General features: G+C 47.2%; 1 protein-coding gene across 9 annotated transcripts in view; it reads right to left on the reverse strand.

The window, feature by feature from the left end:
• SERGEF (secretion regulating guanine nucleotide exchange factor) overlaps positions 1–19,053 on the reverse strand; it is a 182,084-nt gene that overhangs the window by 56,416 nt on the left and 106,615 nt on the right. For 7 of the 9 annotated variants that reach the window (XM_053673027.1, XM_053673030.1, XM_053673023.1 and 4 more), the window contains one exon: positions 5,818–5,854. In XM_053673027.1, the coding sequence (XP_053529002.1) occupies positions 5,818–5,854 (37 nt within the window). Of the gene's footprint in view, positions 1–4,056; positions 4,434–5,817; positions 5,855–19,053 lie in introns of those variants that run through there. The other 2 variants (XM_053673026.1, XM_053673025.1) reach the window with 2 other exon arrangements.

The following is a 19,053-nucleotide window of genomic DNA, read 5'->3' on the forward strand; positions in this document are numbered from 1 at the left end:
GTTCACTTGAAACTCATCTCCGGAGACAGGAGTCAGAATCCTGATCCCATCTGGGGCGGGGTCCTGACTGCAAAGGGTATGAGGTGGCCTTCAAGGCTAAAAACGTCTGTATCTTGTGGTGGTGTGTGGTTTCTTAGATATGTACATCTGTAAAGCCTGCAAACTGAGCCTTTAAGATTCGTACACACACACACACACACACACACACACACACACACACACACACACACAAAACCACCCTAAGTAGTTGATCACCTACCAGATGGGCAAAAATCCAAAAGTTTGTTACCATTTTCTGTTCGGGAGATGTTAGACATCAAAAGCGGGCACTCTTACATGGCTGGGGGAGTGAAGAACGGTGTCACTCCTATGGAGGACAATTTTGTAGTATCTTGCAAAATAAATAAACTTAGTCTTTGATACAATAACTTCACTTGTAGAAATTTATGCCACAAGTACTCTCTCCCACACATGAAATAAAATATATGAAGTTATTCACTACATCATTACTTGTAATAGCAAAAGGCTGAAAATGACCTAAGTGTCCATCAACAAGGCGCTGGTTAAATACACCATGGCACACAGGTACCCTGGAACATTATGTAGCCACAGGAAAGAACTAGGGATGCTTTTATACTGACAGGGACAGATTTTCCAGATATGAGTAAACTGCTGAAAGAAAGAAATCAGACACTAGAAAGTGTGTATGGTAAAGTCCTACCGCATATATAAAAGGGGCCCTAGGGGTGTGTCTTAGTACTCACTTACATATGCAAAAGGAATCTAGAAGGATACAAGAAGGAACTAACAACAGGCATCAGCTCCGCATGTGGTAGGAGGGTTTGGAGACACCGGGCAGGTTCGGGATATGGAGGGAGGGAGGTTTTACGTTCTAAATCTTTCTGTGCTTTTTTAAAGTTTTGAATCATGTACATGTATTATTTTTAAAACTATATAAGTAAATCATTTTTTAAAAAAGTAGTAAAGGATAATGGAGGGGGGAGAAGAATCCTAAAAGAGGTGGTTTTCCAAAACAGTTCCATCAGTTTTGTGATTTTTTTCTGGTTACTATGCAGAGAATTGCTTAATCTGAAGCAAAATAGATTAGGCTGGATACACAGAAGAACTGGCCAACATGAAGAGAAACTAACCATTGACATGTGTGGATGAAATGATGTTATCTGGTGGCCTTAGAAGCAAGCCAGACTGTCACTGCTGTGCAGGAAGGCGCACTGGGTACCACCTCTGAGGTTAGGGGCTCGGGTTAAAGCCCCAACAGGCAGATGCCTCCTGACCACCCTATGACCTGGGTGGAGCAAACTGCCCAGCCTAAGCTCAGTTTCCCTCACCTAGAAAATAGGGCTGATAATGCAGCCAACTCACCGAGTTGCTGTGAAGATTAAATGGATACTACACTCTGCCCATCACACCACGCACAGAACCACACGTTTGCACTTATGTCTATGCTCTCTACAAGGCCCCGGGGTTTGCAGGGACTGCCTCTCAGAGGAGCAACCCATGTCAGAAAAAGGAGAGGAGTTCTGTCTATTAAATTCATACATGAAACCACCATGGGTTCCAGGCCAAGATCAGACATTCTGCCACACATATTACAAAGGCACAATGACTGGAACTCATCTGTGAAATGAAAAAAATAACCCCAAACCCTTGCACAGATTATTGCTCCAACTTGATAAAAGAACTGCTTTGCTTGGAGGAGGCAGGGAGGAGGCCCCATACTTTCCTACCACACATCTACCTTTTAACCATGCCTGTCTGCTGAGCCCAAGCACTCCAGGAAAAAGCCATCAGTAAAATCCTTTCCAAGGGTCTGTGCAGAGCGGGGAGAGAGGAAATGCAGTCAGCTCTTTTTTCTCTGCAGGAAGGGAAGGCTGAACAACTGCACATCAGGAGAGAAGGCAAACAAATTGCCCATTCAAGCCAAAATAAGCCGCTCCTGGGGGGAGTAAAACAGCTGGAGTCGATTCAGCCATACACAGAGGTGAGGGCCCCGAAGACAGGGCCAGGCCTGGGGAGCCAGCCTCTGCCAGGCAGGGATCTTCTGAGCAAGTGGTGGCCACTTGCCCTCCTTTCACCTCTGCTGACCTCAGTCTGTGCCCACAAATGGGAGCCAGGCAGCCAGCTTTGTCAGATGTGAAGGGAAATCCTGAGTGGAAAGGCAGAAAGAAAGGAAGCCAACTAGTGAACCTGCCAAGTGAGTGAGCACCTGCTGGGCACCTTTTATGTGGCAGGTGCTGAGCAGGCACCAGACATACCTGTGCCATTTGGAAAAACCACTTGTAGGGGTGGGGACTGTGATGGTGATTTTACCGATGACGAATCAGGCTCCGTGAGGAAGAGTGACTGTACAAGGCACAGAACTGGAAAGCGGCCAGGCCAGCCATGGCTGGTGGCCTCAGCTCTCTCCTTCTTGCTTGTCACTTGAGGTTGTTTCTGCCCAGCTCCAGCAATTCCTTTGTCTAAAGCAATAACTCACCATCCTTTCTAGCCACAGGGGTGTCTGGAGGCAAACACAGAGCATATCAAGAGATGCTTTTTTGGAAAACTAAGAGCCAAAGCAAATTGCAAAAGAAGAGTAAAAAAAAAGAAACCTGGAAGCAAATGAAGCAGCCTCCAGGCTGGACACGCAGGTCCTGTGTCCCGTCTGGGGCAGTGGTAGCAGAACCCTGACCGGGGACACATGAGAGCTCGCAGTGTTTCCAGGGCCATTGGGATTTCCAGGCCCCGGGCTGGGGTCACCAGGCGCCAGTGTGAAAATCCGTTCTGCAGCTGTGCTGCACAGCTGCCCTGGACCCTCCCATCTCGGGGGTGGGGGTGGAAGGAGACACTCCTCCCTATCTTCTGAGACTCCTACCCTGGGTCTCAGACCTTCTCACAGTCATCTCAAAATTAACGCCTTCCTTGAAGTCTTAATAAATAATTAAAAAATCAGATAACATTTACTGAGCCTTTACTTTTGTGCCAGGCAGTTAGTACTTTACAACTCTATGAGGTCAATAATATATTACAGATGAAGCAATCAGCACAGAGGTCAAGCCACTTACACAGGTTACACAGCTCTCCAGTGGAGGAGGCAGAGTTCGAACCCAGTGCCCATGCACTCCTTCAGCACCCCCCACGGTGCCTCTGGCCTGAGGATCTGACAGAGTGCAAACTCTGGGAAGTCAGGCAGACAACTCGACATCCACCCTACTTATCCCTGGGCAAGCTGGTTAACCTGTCTACTCTCCGAGTCTCAGCGCTCTCCTCTATGAAGCAGATGCAATAAATATACTTTGTGGAGTTCTGTCCAATCTAAGACAAAGCAGGTCCTCAATTATGTCCTTCACCCGTCTCTACTCCACCTCCCCTTCCAATTTTGACTATCACCCTTTCATCAGACATTAAGCAAGTGTTGCCTTCTTCACATTCTGTTCTAGTCTATTCTGTGACTACTTTGAGCCTATAAAGTGTGGGACCCAGCACCAGGCAATGTGGGGCTGGGTCTTGGGGAATGAGACTGAAGGTGGGGACATCCATCTCGAGCAGGTAATGGCAGAAGCTGTGAGAACCAGGCTTTAAGCTCCTCCTCCAGCTTGGCCCCCTGCCAGGACTAACAGGCACTTCTCGTCACTTCCCAGTGCACAGCTTGCACTCTGCAGGACAGCCCCCGACCGCCCCCTCCCCCTCTCCTGTGGTGGGAGCCTCTGCTCCCAGCTCACGTGTAGGCACACAGACAAGTTCAGAGCCCTGGGACTGGTCCCCCTTTCCGGAATCTGGAACCGTTCATTCAGGGGACTGTGAGCCATACCCCAGGCAGTGGGGACAAAATGGAAGATGACAGGTCTGCCCTCAGGGAGTTCACCAGCACCCCTGACCTCTGCTGTCTCTGATGTTCTCCTCACTTGGGTAACACAGGACACATCTTTCCAGAACATTATCGTTTCTCTCTTCCAATGAAGAATTACTTCACTAGAACAGTCACCTAACATGCGAGTCTTCCCCCCATGCCCCCGTCTCACCCTGACGAAGAGAAATGAGAAACAGTTATAAATATGTATGTATATATGTATGTATTTTTTACCAGGTATTTCACACACAACGACAATCCTGCAAGGTGGAATTCTCCCCATTACACGGATGAGGGGAACATGAAAGCTCACGCCGAGACAGAGCTGGTTTGAACCAAGGCCGTGTGCCTGCAGAGTCTGTGCACTTTCTGCAGCCCCGGGCTGCCTCTGGCCCCCTCCTTCATCTGGATCTTGTCCTCTCCCATGTCTAGATTCCCTGCAATCTTCTTGCTTGTGTGGTCCCAGAGGAGGCCAGCCTCTCCCAGACCAGGGACGGCAGCAGCAGCAACATCCCAGGCACCACCTCTGACTCTGTGATGACTTTGTCTTCATTACGCCCTGGCTGGAGCAGTTCCGGGACTGCTGCAAAGTATGCAGGCTTGCTGATCTATTTTCTCACTCCTTCCCTGACCCTGGCTCCTTTTGTTCTGCACCCCCAAGGCTTGCCAACAGCCCACCCCTCTGCCACCCTTGGTTCTGCCTCCTTGCACATCATGCTCGGGCCAGCAAAGGAGTGCTTCAAACTGCTGCCACCCCAGGCAGCCAAGCCAGTCTCGCTCGACTCAGAAAAGAGTGCTTGAGTCTCTGCTGAGTGCCAGGCACTGCTCTGGGTGCCACAAACAGGCAAGAAGCAAAAGGAAAACACAGGGGCCTGGCCTCTCAGAAGCTCAGGGTCAGAGGCTGGGAGAGAAGCAGACAGGAACAGACACACGGGCACAGGCCAGGCAACGAGGGCGCTGCCATGGAGTCCTCAAGTATCAGAGCTGCAGGGCGGCTCGCTTTCCTGTTTGAACCCCTCCATTTATAGATGGGGGAACAGGAGCCCACAGGAAGGCAATTACACGAACAGATGTCATGTAATAACAACCAGCACTTCTAAAACCCTTACTAGGAACTAAGTACTGTTCCACACGCTTTACCTGTGTGAACTCAACGCCCTCGGCGGCACTCTGAGAAAGGCTCCATCGCGCTCCTCATTTAAACATGAAGACAATGAGGCACCGAGGGGTTAAGTACCTTGTCCAAGTTCCCATGGCTCGTAAGTGGCAACCTGTATTGAACTTAGGCAGTCGGGCCCTACATTGTTGTCTTTCTAATGTACTGTGAAATAGACAGAGTCTACCTGTGGAAGTAATAATAAGCTTCTTGCAGGAGTAACTCATAGGCCTGGTTATAAAAAACAGTGAACCTTTGGTTATCCAGAGTCAACTAAGAGGAAACCTTAATTAATCAGAGGCTTCAACTGAGAGTTCCCAAACACCACAACATACAAAGCAGTGAGTGAACAGAGCCCTCTCTTTCCAAAGAAAGAGTCAACCAAGAGGAACGAGCTTGATGGAGGGGACTTATTCAAGGAAGGAGTAGCAGCTCAGTCCTCTTCCCCTTTTATGTCTGGCTTTCCACACATGCTGCCCCCAACCGGTAAGATCTTTAATATCCTCAAATGTCACTTCTTAAGGTAGGGAGACCAGCTCAGACACCTTAAAAAGATGCCCAGTGATGCGAACTGCAATTTTTAGAAAAGAAGGTTCTAATAAAGCTTTGGTCAGCCAAAGACTTCCATTTCCCAGAACCTCTTCTCTCTCTCTCTCTCTCTCTCTCTCTCTCTCTCACACACACACACACACACACACACACACACACACACACACACAAAGACACCCTGGTCTCCGGTTAAGCAAGAGTCTTCTCCAATTTTGCTGCATGAGTTTCAGAATAAACAGTTACTAGTATACAAGCTACTCACCAACCACGGCCAGATTATGTTCTGAGCCACAAGAGACCTATAAAAAGAAAGTAAGTTATATTAAAGAAAAATGTACAGATATTTCAGCTTTCATATTTTATGATCACAGCTATTTTTTAATAATACTAACATTTATTTTTGGCAAATTTAGGAAGTAAGTAGAAAGGGACACCATATACAAAAACTGACTGTAATTACAACATACTCACAACTACATTTTAAAAAATGATATAAAAATTGAATGAAATACACCAAGATGTTAATGTGTTTGTTTTTAGGCAGTGAGACCATGAGTGATTTTTTTCAAAAATCCTTTCTCCTTTCTAGTTTTTAGCAATTTTCAGGCTTTCTATAATGAGCACGTGTTACTATAAAAATAGAGCTAGAAGGCAATACAAATGACACTTTTTGAAAGCTGAACTAAGAAGACCATCATCCTCATGGGGACTGAAAAAATGAGCAGAAAATGTGGTGGAAACAGACTCGTCCAAAGACAAATGTTTGACTTCTGTCATTTGTTCACTCTCCCTTTTACTTTCCAGTCACACGAACTCCTGTAGTTCCCCAAACGCAACACGTTCGCTCACACCTCTGGGCCTTTGCACGTGCTGTTCCTCTGCTCGGAATGATCTCTCCTCAATGCCTACCTAGGAATCTCCCACTTGTCCTTTAAAATCTCAGAGCGTCCACTGAGACTCCTCTGCAGTGGCTTCCGGGCAGCCTCAACCTCTCCTTCCACTGCACAATTTACATCCACCCCCACTGTGGCGATTATCTTGTGCCCTTTTACATTTTTTCCTGTTTCCTCACTAGACTGCATGTGTCTTGAGAACAGGACTAAGTCTCCACCTCTGTATTGCACAGTTGAACTGTACAAGGCCAGGGACTCGGCTAACATCTGCTAAGTAAGAAAAGGAATAAAGCCCTGGCTGATGTAGCTCAGTCAGTGGATTGAGCACGGGCCTGCAAACCAGAGAATCATGGTTCGATTCCCAGTCGGGTCACATGCCTGAGTTGCAGGCTAGTTCCCAGCAGGGGACCTATAAGAGGCAACCATACACTGATATTCTCTCCTTCTCTCCTTCCCTCCCCCTCTAAAGATAAATAAATAAAACTTTTTTTAAAAAAGAAAATGTTCTTTAAAAAAAGAGAAAAGGAATGAAAGAACAAAATACATAAAAGAACAAATACCTAATTTACAAAGCACAGCCATTTCGGGTTCTGAATCCAGTGTCCACCCAGTGACAGACGCCTTGTGCCTTTCAGTCTCTGCACATCCCTCCCGCTACCAGGGGGAAGTGACTGGGAATGTAAAAGCAGAAACCGTTCTCCAACTACTAATTAAAAGGAACTCAAGACTCCGGAGAAGCATCCTGTGCCCTTTATCAGGATGCTCCCTTCAGCTCCTGGCGAGAGAAAGTCTTCAGGTGCTCCAGGAATGTTAATGCAGGAAGGGCCTTGAGCATCTTCCAGTCCAATCTTTCTACACTATGAAGAGAAAACCAAGGCCTGGGAAGAGGACAGAACTTGCCTTGCGTGCCAGAACAAGTACGTAGCTAAGACTAGCCCTGGCCAGTCTGGTTCAGTTGGCTGGGTGTCATCCCACAAACTGGAAGGTCGAGGACTTGATTCTTGGTCAGGGCACCTGCCTAGGCTGTGGGCTCAGTCCCCAGTCTGGGCGCGTACGCAAGGCAACCAATTAGTGTTTCTCTCTCACACTGATGTTTCCCTCCCTCTGTTTCTCCCTCCATCTCTCTAAAATCAATAAGCGTGTCCTTGGATGAGGATTAAAAACAACAACACTAATACTAGAACCACTCTGATTCTCTTGCAAGTTCCTTTCCTGATGTTATAGCCAGTGAAAACCACTCGGAAGTGATACTCAAAGGTAACCAGTGTAGGCCCCTGACAGTAACAGGGCCGAAGGCACTGAGCACCAAAGGCCAAAGAACACATTGGTAGGTGAGAAAGGGCAGCAAGGTGTCTGAGGCTCTTTTCCTTATAAAATCTATGCTTCCCAGATCCCAGCTTCTACAGGGAAGAGGGCTACCCATGCTTAGGTGGCCTCCCTGACAGCGTCTGGCAAAGACACACCTGTATTTTTTATCCCAGTGAAAATTCCCAGGCTGTCCGGTCTCTGAGATCCTTGGAGACAGGCTCTGTGCTTCATTTATTTGAGAGGTTCCCACAGTGACTTACCCAGGACCACACACAGAGCACAAGTTCATTCTATGTCTCCTGGTATACTGAGGCTGGCTGCCTGGGTTGTCATAGGAAGATGTTTAGGTTGAAAAACTGGAACTTAGATATCTAACTTTAGGGGAATGCTTATGAAAATTATGATCAAGTCACCTGCCGAACTATTATATAGACCTGGAAAATGATATTTACAATAAAGGAAAATTCTCATGATATCCTGTGAACTGAAAAATCTCCTAAAAACTGGAATACTTACAGCAATCTGATCCCAACTCTACGGTAAAATGCGAGTGAAAGACTGGAGGGCACCTCAACGTGGCAACGGCGACTGCCTCCGGACTAGGGTTAGACAGATACCACAACTCCTTTCGCTTTTTCAACGCTATGTATTCTTATAATTGGAAAATAATCTATTAAAAATAAGAAAAATAAATATAATGCAGGTTCTACCACCGAGGGAAAAAAACACCCTGCCTGCTATAAACTCTGGTATGTTCTAAAGCAGGGGAGGGAAAAGATTTGAAGGACACGTGAGTAAATTATAAGGGCAGCTTATAGTCCCTCTTTTCTGAATATTCTTTAATGGTGGTGGTGGCAGTAGTGGTGATGATGGCAGCGATAAAAGCAGGAATTATAGCCCCCGTACAATGAGGACTCATGTGGCAGGCATCAAGCCAAGGCACTTCCTAAACATTATCACATCTTAATCATCACAGTGATCTTTTTCAGGTAGGTGTGACTTTGCTCATTTTAGAGATAAGAAGCTGAGCACATCCATACGAAATAGCTTTCCTAGCCAGCTGAAGTGGCAGTAGCAGAACTAAAACCCGGGTCTGCCTGATCTCCAAGCTCCTGTTCCGTACTGCTAGATCACGTTACTTTGTTTTTAAAAAATAAACTCATTTCATTTCACAAAATGCAGACAGAGAAAGGGCCTGCCTCCGGCTGCCAGGGTGAAACCTGGGGCTGCAGACTGCAGAACTGACCAACCGAGAGGACCGGAGGCTTCCAGAAACAAGCCACTGACAAATGCCCGTATCAGGCAGCAGGTGCTGCTCTGACTTAATGAGCGAGATAGTGATGAATGGACTTTGTCAAGGCAAAGTAGCACTTGAAGCTCAAAGCTCCCCTGCTTCTTGCTGTCTGTGCATTGGCACTGAGGTCAGGAGATTGAACACCACAGGCCACAAAATCCCAGTGCTACACTCCTTCAACAAGATTGTATCAATGACCATTTGCTTTGTATTACTCCTGTCAGCATCTGCCTACCACCCAGCTGCAGACAGCTTTCTAGAAGACTCTGTTAACAATGGCAGTGTGCCCAGGAGAGAGAGATTCAGAGCCAGGAAGCCAGGTGAATCCTCGGTCCTCTGCTTCCTGGCTCTGAGACCTCTAGCCAGGTATTTATCCCCTCGGGCCTCAGTGTTCTCAGGTGTAAAAAAGCACAGGAGAGTGTCTGTCCCGTCTGCCTCACGGAACTGCTAGAGGACAAGTGAGACAATAACCCATGACCTCCCACCCATGTGTCTCAGCTTTCTCACAGATGAACCTGACCGTGACATGTCCCTATACAGAAGCCTTCGCAGGCTCCCAGCACTTGGAGGGTAGTATAACGCACACAGTGAGGCTTACAAGGCCCCGAGCAGGAGTCCCCTGTTTACCTTTCTGGCCTCATTCCCTCCCTTGGCTACCCATGAACCCTCCACCCCAAATAACGTATTCCCTTTGTTCCATTCACACCATATTTCTCTAAAGAACACTATGCAATTTCAGGCTTGTATGCATGCTATTATTCTCCTTGACTGGAATTCCCATTCTCCCACTGCCTACATAGCTAAATCCTTCAAGACTGCTCAAATATCACCTCCTTGTAAAGCTGTCCCTGATTGTGCATGGCAAAGGCAGATGCTCCACTCTGGCAAGTCCCGCAGCATGAAGCACCACGGCCCTATCACACATGAGATGCTCTTTTCATGAACTGTGCACGAGTTGGGTGTCTCTGTCTCTCGGACACTCAGCCCAGTGCCTGCCCAGGAGCGTCTCTGACAAACAGCCCAAGTGTACGGGATGAAGGGCAGCGGGGGTGGGGGGGGGAGATATATATACAAGGGGCCCAGAGCAGTTAGACAACCCCAAAACAAGTGTTAGTAGTAATGTGGCCACTCCAACCCCACTGGAGACAGGTAGTGAGATGCACGGTGAGGGCAGGAAGGGAACCGCACTGCAAGAATAGTACGGAGATGACAGGGTATCAGTAGCAGAGCAGACTTCCAGGAACTCTAGCACAGCAAAGCACAGTAGACCAGCCGCGGAGCTTGGCCCTGGGAGACACAGTCCCACTACACAGAAAGTAGGTTCCAGCTTGCTGGACGGGGCCTTCAAGTAATGGGGGGCACACCTCCCCAAGAGTGAGGAGTGGGACAAAGGTAGCTGTGGAAAGCTGTCGAGACTCAGTGCTGCTCAAATGCTAGAGGGATCTTCTCTGTTCAGGTATCTCAGCCTGAGGAGGCAGCACTGCAGAAAACAACTTCCAAACCCCCAGCTACCAGAAGGCAGCGCTCTCCCGGCAGCCCTCCTGCCACGCTAGACTCGACCGGTTCCTCTGAGGGAGTTGCGTGGGGACCTCCCCCAGGCTTCATTCCGCAGCTGGAGGAGAGGGGGCAGAGGAGAGGGCGCAAGAATTGACTGGTAGTAGGTGCCCAGTGAATATATGCTAAAGGCATTAATGAGTTAAAAGAATAACTAAATGAATAGGCAAAAATTAGACTAACATGAAAATGTTTGCCAAATGTTGAATGTGAGCACTTTAGATCTCAGCAGTACACTTGGACCCAAACAGCTGGCTGGCCCTTTTGAGTGCTTATGGCCAGGCACCTGGCTAACTGCTCTGCCTGTTTTATCTCATTTAAACATACACCTGAGAGATGGATGGACTCTTTTGTTACAACTGCTCTGGACTGGGATTCAGAGAGGTAAAGGAACTTACCCAGTATCTTACAGCTAATGGAGATGCAGGATTCTGTGATCGTTCTGATTCAACCTTTCTGTCTTCCCAACTGTTTATTAACCCTTCTTGTCTGCAAGAAGTAAATGGAAATCCACAGCTCACCCAGTTCCTTACTTCTGGGAACCCTGTGTCAATTACCAGAGATCCACAGGAGGAGAGTCCTAGACTCGCTCACTCACACGGCGGAAACATCATCCTGGGACTAGAGGGTCCTTCTCTGGATCCACCAAGAAGCTGTTCTAGGACTTTTTCTTGGGGGAAAAGGCTGTTAAGTGGCAATAAGGCTTTGTCCCCTGCCCTTCCCGTGGAAACTGTCACCTCACGGGGACCTCCACTAGATTTTTCTCTGAGCATGGGGAAATCAAGGCGGGGGGGGGGGGGGGGACGTGGGAAACAGTGGGGCAGGGTACAAACAGGACTCAGGGGAAGAAGCACTAAGATGCCAAGGACGGAAGCGGGACCAGGGACCACCCTCACCTTCTGCTAAGCAGATAGTAACAGTCCAGGGACCATCTTGGAAAGCGAGCAGGGCGGGGACTGCTGATTGGTTCCTGCTGGTGCCAATGGGCCCAGCGCCCTCAGATGCTATGACAACAAGGAGCAAGTGCAGAGGCACGTGATGCCGGAGTGGGGGAGGGGCGGCCATTCCAGAGCGGAGGACTAGGAGGAGGGACTCCAAGCCTGCGCTCTGCCTGCCTCTCCGAGAGTGCTTGGCAGGCACAGCCCCCAGGAAGGAGAAGCGTGCTGGGAGCAGCTCCAGAATGGCAGCCTCCGTTGGGGTTTACAGGGACGGGAATGGGCGCCTCTGCTCTGTCTTTGCTAGAACTCCGCCTCAACCCAGTTGCCATGTGTGTAGAGCTCTGGGGAGACAACCAGAATTTCCAAACCTGTTATAAAAGCAAGGCTGGGGGGCTGGGCATGTTTCACAGGCAAAATGCAATCCTGCTAGCCAACGGAATTTTATGCCTGGCTCAGAAATAACCCCAAATGGAGAGCGCATCGTGATGACAGTAGGAAGGCAGCCCCATCGCTTGCTTCTGGAAGCACTAACCTTGGAAAGATACCTTCAACTCCAAGTGTGAGGGCTTGAATTTCTGAAGCCTAGATGCCAAAGGAGGTCAAAAAAATGAGACCTCCAAGCCCAGTGGCTCCATCTGTCCTCTACCTCAAAATCCTGGATTCCTTTTTTTCAAAGCACATTATATACCTTAAAAACAAATGAGGCTAACACTAGGTACTACCTCCACAAATAGAGAGGCTGGGGTGGGGAGGGAGAGAGCTAACATTTGGTAAGTACCTGGATGCCAGCCATGCGACATTGGAGAATTTATTTTACTTTACCCGCACAGCCTCACACCCTCCGCTGCTCTGAGAACCGGGACTCTGCCTCCCTACCCAGCGAGTCAGCAAGCTCACCCAGAGGAGTCGAGGCACTGGCCCCAGGTAACACTGGGGAATACACCAGGCTGGCCTTGATCTGAGGGCTGAGCTGACGCACTCCACACACCGCCTTCCGCTTCTGCTGCTGCTGCCAGACTGCCCGTCAGGAGGCCCAAACTCTCAGTGACAGGCAGATCTCTGACTCCTCACCTCCCTCCCACGCTGTCTCCGGCCTGTCAATTCTGTTTTCTCAAGTCTGACTTGATCTCCAGCTGCCACCATCTTAGTTCAGTCCTTTTCACTCTAGCCCGATTCTTTTAAAAGACACTTAGGTAACATCGAGCTTTCTTCTCTTGTCACGCCATGATCTCATTTTTAAGTTGTTAGAGCCTCAGAGCCTCCTCACTTCCCACTGCACTCATTCCTTTCCTACAGGAACCTCCTCATCCAGCAACACAAGTCTCTTCTCAGTCCCTGGAAAACCTGCCGCCTCACCTTTGCACAGTTCTTGTCACCACTCTTCCTTCTCCATACCATTCTAAACCTGACTACCTGACCAACCTCACAAGGCCCAGGTCAAAGCCCATCACCTTGAGGAAGCCTCCCAGACTGCTGCAGCCCCAAGGAGATCTGCCTTATCTCACATCCCACCACCTGCCTTGGCTGCAGTTTGCTTTTGTCAAGTCTGCTTTGTGGTGTCAGTAACTGGGGGACGTAGGGGGTGCAGGCCGTGTCTCCCCAGGCAGTGCGAGGCAGTGGGAAGGTCTGGCTGTGGAACCAGGGGACCTGGATTTGCATCCTGGCCCCGGCCCTTCCTGGTTGTATAACCTTGGGCAAACCTCTTTGCTTCTGCAGCCCGCAGTTCCCTCATCTTTTTTTGAATTTAATCTTTATTGTATTTTTTTCCCAATATCATTTAGTCCCCTCAACCTCTCTCCTCCCAGCATATCATACATTCTAAAACCCTTTTGTGGCCTCCCTACCCTCCCCCCACAAATCTACAAAATAAAACTCACTTTGAATTTAACCCTGTTCTACAGATACATTTCCAGAACCTATAAGTTATTTTTAAAAACTACAAGCATTAGGAACTGGCTTAGGTTGACTATGAACAGTTCATTTCATTTTTCAACAGTTACTCGACAGGCAGATAAGGAGAGGGTTTCGGAAGTATCTACCAAATCAGAATGTAACAAACACAGTAAGTAGGATACAGCACGGGCAGCTGAACTTGCCGGGCACTCAGATTGCTTGCTTTCCCCTCAGTGGGCTTCTAGGGCCACTCCTCTTTCCTGCGTTGCCACACTGATGCTGCGTGCTCCCGCTCCCTGCGCCTGTGGTAGGACATCTGTCCCAGTGGGTTAATGCATGAATCGGCCCAGGCTTTGAAGTGATTTAATGTGAAAATCCTGCCCGAAAGTGGTTGTAGGCTGTGAGTCCTCTAGTCTAGTTGGTAGCTAGTGTATTAGCTGGAAGAAATAGACACAAGGAAGATGAGTGTAAGAAGGAGCTACAGGCAGAAGTCAGAAGCAGCAGAAACAGTCAAAGAAGGGATGAGTGGCTAAGTTGCCAAATGTGAGAGTTCTGGGGTTTACTAAGGTCTGAAAGGGGTGCCCAACCTTTTGGCATTTCTGGGCCACACTGGAAGAAGAAGAGTCGTCTTGGGTCACACGTTAAATACACAAACACTAATGAAAACTGATGAGCAAAAAAACAAGGTTTTGAGTAAATTTACGATTTTGGGTCAGGCTGCCCTCATAGCCATCCTGGACCACATGTGGCTCACAGGCCACAGGCTGGACAGCCCCAGAGGCTTTAGCTGCCTTGTTCTGAATGGCCTGTCGGTTGTTATTTTATGAGGCTTTGCCCATTTCCCCTGCTTACATCCATCCTTACAACACTAAATTCACCCGAGAGTCCCTCCGATCCCTGCAGACTAAAAGTGCCTAACACAACCATGCGTTCGGGTTTCAGCTAAAACACACCTTTAGGTTACTTATATTCCTGGGAGCAGGATGGAACCATGTGAGCTGAACAACCGAACCCAAAGACAGGCAATGAGTAGATTCAGTTCAGCCAAACACACTACAGCACATTTCTCAAAAAAATTTAACAGCTGCCTTAATAGCCAAGAAAGGCTGAAGTTAAAAAAGACTGCCAATACCAAGTGCTGGGAAGGATGTGGAACAAACGGAACTCTTTTCCATAGCTGGCAGGAACGGAAGTTCAACAACCGCTCTGAAAAACCGTCAGTATATGCTAAAGCTAAATACACATACTCGGGCCAGGAGACCCCAGTGCTCACAATGAATCATTACGTCCATCAAAGGGCATGTCCGAGAATGTTCACAGCAGCTTTATTTATAATGAAAACATAAAACCACCCAAGTATTCATCATCAGTAGAATGGATAAAGGGTGGTATGTTCAGAAAACATTACAACAAGCGGGAAAAACCGTACAGCTATTCACAACATGGATAAATCTTCAAGAACAACAGTAAACCACAGAAACCAGGCATAGAAGAATAAATATTGTATGCCTCTACTTACATGAAGCTCAAAAGTAGGCAAAACTTATTTTAAGTAAATAATGTAACTTCTGAAGAGATGAAAAGAATTAATCCTGGTACCTTTTAAATATGGTACTTTGACTAAAAACTGGTTTTCTTGGAAAAACTTCTTTGTTTGTTTAAAAACAAAAAGCTGCAAAAAAAAAGTCTTTAACCTTACTTAGTGGATTTTTAAAAAATCATAGTAGCAAGTATGTATCAATTCTGAAAGCATTAACTATGTATTGTAGGAATCAGCAAATGAGGAAATATACGAAGTTGCTGGGAGCTGGAGTTCTCACCGTGAACTAAGGACACAGGTATGAGCGATGGCTAAAAGGCAACCTGTGGACACTGGATCAAAAACAGAAGCATCAGGATGAACTCGAAGTTTTATACACATATACACACACATTAAACCAATATGAAATTGCCTAAAAGAAATGACATCCCAGAATCAATTAGTTTACTTGGTACATGGATTTTGGCTTTTAAATGCCATTCAGCTAAGGGGAATCAGAGCTCCTTGCAGAAATGGTTGATTCTAGGGTTGGGGTGAGGAAAGAACAACCTGAGCCTGAAATATCTATCTGTGCCAGGAACAAAGGAAGCGATTGAAGAGTGATAGGGACCTGTCAAAAGGATACAGGAACCAGCTTGAAGGGTCTCCCACTGGCTAAATCAGGAAGAATTTGAGCATCAAAATGAGTAATGACAATTGTAGATTATAACTCAATGAATAAAATAAAAATTCATGAGTACACACTGAATAATAAATAGGAAGCAGGAGAAGCTGTTCCTTATAGTATGATATCAAGGATAATGAATGTAAAATGAAAAGTTGGACAAGAAAATAATTTCTCAATAGTAACAGTTCATTCAGGGAAGAATTACTAATGGATGGTAGAACTACTGGGCAAGCGTGCAAAGGAACAAGATATTTACATAGTCTCAAAAGATCTCTCCACAGGTTACTCCTTAATTACAAAGGAGAAATGGTGACCTTATAGCAAAGAAAGGAGGCAACATCATCTTACCCGAGTGATCTAAATTAGCATCACTGATAATGACACCATATCACTTATTTAGTTCTCCTGCCAAAAGCACCTAAGTGAAACCTAACCATGGGGAAAAATCAGATATAACCAAACTGAGGTTACGTTTTGTAACCAAAACGACTACAGAACAACTCTTTGTACTCTCAAAAAATATCAATGTCATAAAAGATTTTAAAAAGCTATTCCAGGTAAAAGGAAGCAAAAAGACATGACAACTAAATGCAATGTATGATCCTGGACTGGCACCTGGATCAAAGTGAATAACTTCTAGGAAAGACATCTCTGAGGCAACTGGAGAAATACGAAGATGCTCTGTGGATTAAAGAACAGTAGTCTCTCAATGTTAAACTTTCAGAAAAGAGAGAAAGGACACAAACATGGCAAAATGTTAACATAACACTGTGCCTAGGTGAAGAACTTGGAGAGTTTTTCATATTATTCTTGTAACTCTTCCATAAATTTGAAGTTATTTCAAAACAAGCTTAAAAATTTTAAACAAGCACAACTAATCCAAGGTGAGAGTGCAGAACAGTGGCTAGCTTTGGGGGGGCGGTGTATTGGAGAAGAGGCAGCGGGGAGGCTTGCTGGGGTGCCCAATTTGGGTGATTACCCAGCTGTATGCAAGAGTAAAATTCTCTGAGTCTGGCCCAAAGTCCGACGCTTGTTAAGTCGTTTGACCTTGAGTGAGAGGTCTGTGCTTTCCTGAGCCTTCATTGTAAAGTGGGTTCTATACACTTGCCTCACGGGATTGTGAAGGGTCACCGAGATTCGGTCTGCCAAAGACCCCAACCCAGCTCCTAGTGCTTAGGGAGTTCAGTGTTACTTCTGTCTCCCTTGATGTCCCCACTCCTTTTGTATCATAAAGCCGCTGAAAAATGTCTTCACGTGTGATCAATATCAAGGTAATTTTCATTGCTGTGGTTTTAAATACTGGGCCTCTCTTCAAAAAGGCTACCATGCAATGAGGCTATTTCAGACTTCAGCAGGCTCCACAGTGGATGCGCAGTGCATGCGCAGTGGGTCTTGCATGTATGCCCAGCTCGCATGGCCACATGGCATGCAGTGAGTGCAGCTAAGTGGGCAGGGAGGTATGGGTGGCTCAGCCTTGAGGTCAGAAGGCTGAACATAATCTCAGGATGTTAAAATTTATGGGCTACATGGGATAATCTGTCACTCAAACCAATGTTCCTCAAGAAACCCACAGGCTTGCAGAAAGAGAACTAAATCTCTTCCTCAGCCTTTGCCACACTGAGGCTGTCAGACAAACGGTGAGGCTTATGCTGGCCTCAGGTCTTGCCTGGAATTCTGCAGCAGCTTCCTTGGTGCCCCTCTCCCTCCCAACCTCTCCCTGCTCTGCCAAAACACTCTTCCTAAAGTCCACGTGGACTATTTTGCCCCCCATTGCCCAAGCCCAAATTCTTCTGTCTGGTATTGAAGATCTGCTATGGTCCGGACCTAGGGCAGCTCTCCAGTTTCCCCAGTAGAACTGTCCGCCAACCCTTGCATTCCAGCCTCATCAGACCCCTTACACAGCCGCCCCCCTGCCCAACTTTCACCACGCCTGGCTCGCCCTGTCCCCTCAGTTCAGAGAAACCTTCACCACTCACCCTGGGGAGGAGGGAGGGAGAAGGAAAAGAATCGTTAACATGTATGAACTACTAAATCCCACTTTAGTACTTTACGTGAATTAACTCATTATATCTTCATTTGATAGATTAACTGAGGAACAGAGTGGTTAAATACCTTGACTAAAAGCACACAGCTAATAAGTGGCCAGGCCACTTCAGAAGTAATTGCTCACTCCTATGGGCCCTGCTATAGAAATGATATTTATTCCACTTATTAAGTGACTTACATGTCTATCTCTTCCCAGATTACATAAATTATAACTTTCGTAAGTATGAAAACTACATCTAACTACTCTCCTTCCTCAGTGCATTGCAGAGTTCAGCACACAGTAGGTCCTGATCAGATGTTTTTTGAAGTCACTTATCTGTGTACCTCACACAGCTCCTGGCTCAGAGCCCAGCACAGAGTAGGTATTCAGGAAATGTTACTTGAATGACACAGGATTTATCTACAAATTTCCTCAGCTCCTTTCCAGGGTCTCATAAATGCTCTGAGCTCCGTAAGTAGTGGCTGAATTCAGAGATTATATGATCCCTCAAATGTTCAGAATCTGAGTCAGGAGATAAACAGAACGGCCTCCCTGGGCAGGACACGTCGATTCCACAAGGCCTGAGGAAGAGCCACTGGGTGATGCCCCAGGGTGGGAACACACAGAAATTGGACCCCTGGCAGTGGAGGGAGACAGCATGGCCCCCTCCGTCTCAATCCTACCCCCAAGAACAGTAACCCCAAAAACGAGCTGGCAGAGTGACTCTGATCCATCTGTGTGTGAAGCGTGAGAACCTTTGCCTTTGCTGCAGCAGAGAGCTTGGCTGGGCCACCACCAGGAAGGGACAGGAGCCCCTGAACACCACCTCTGGGCAAGAGGTTCTCTGGTGCCTTGCACCCCTCAATTTGGCTTTTTTGTTTAGAACAAAACAAAATCTAAAGTGCCAGATCCCGAAGCTTTATTCTTCCTGCAATTAAAAAGTCAAGAATGCAGATGAGATGTGACAGAGAGATCAAAGCTTATCAACAAGCAGGTGCAGTGGAACAATGAGCAGAACGCTAAGAACAATGACTGTATCTGCTACAGCTGACTGGTGCGCCCCATGCCCGGCCGGACAGACTTCCTTCCTCGGCACAGCCCCGCGCCCACAGTCCAGAGAGCACCGCCACCCTGACCCCAGAGGCAGCTTGCCAGAGTCCCAGCGCCTTCAGTCCAGTTCCCAGCTGAGAGGTTACCTTCTGGATCTACTGCCGTGACTCTGAAACTTTTCTGGTTCAAGACTAAGTTGTGGACTATCATGTTCTGTTCTGGGCTACGCACGCAGAAGAGATTTTAAATGCAGTTTGTTCTCTTTTTCAGATTATAAAAGTTATATACAGTCATTGCAAAATAATAAGGAAAATTTGAAAACCTCTATAATCCCA

This window comes from Artibeus jamaicensis, unplaced genomic scaffold (assembly GCF_021234435.1).
Source record: "Artibeus jamaicensis isolate MK-2021 breed Jamaican fruit bat unplaced genomic scaffold, CSHL_Jam_final contig_797, whole genome shotgun sequence".
In the NCBI taxonomy this organism is placed as follows: Eukaryota; Metazoa; Chordata; class Mammalia; order Chiroptera; family Phyllostomidae; genus Artibeus; species Artibeus jamaicensis.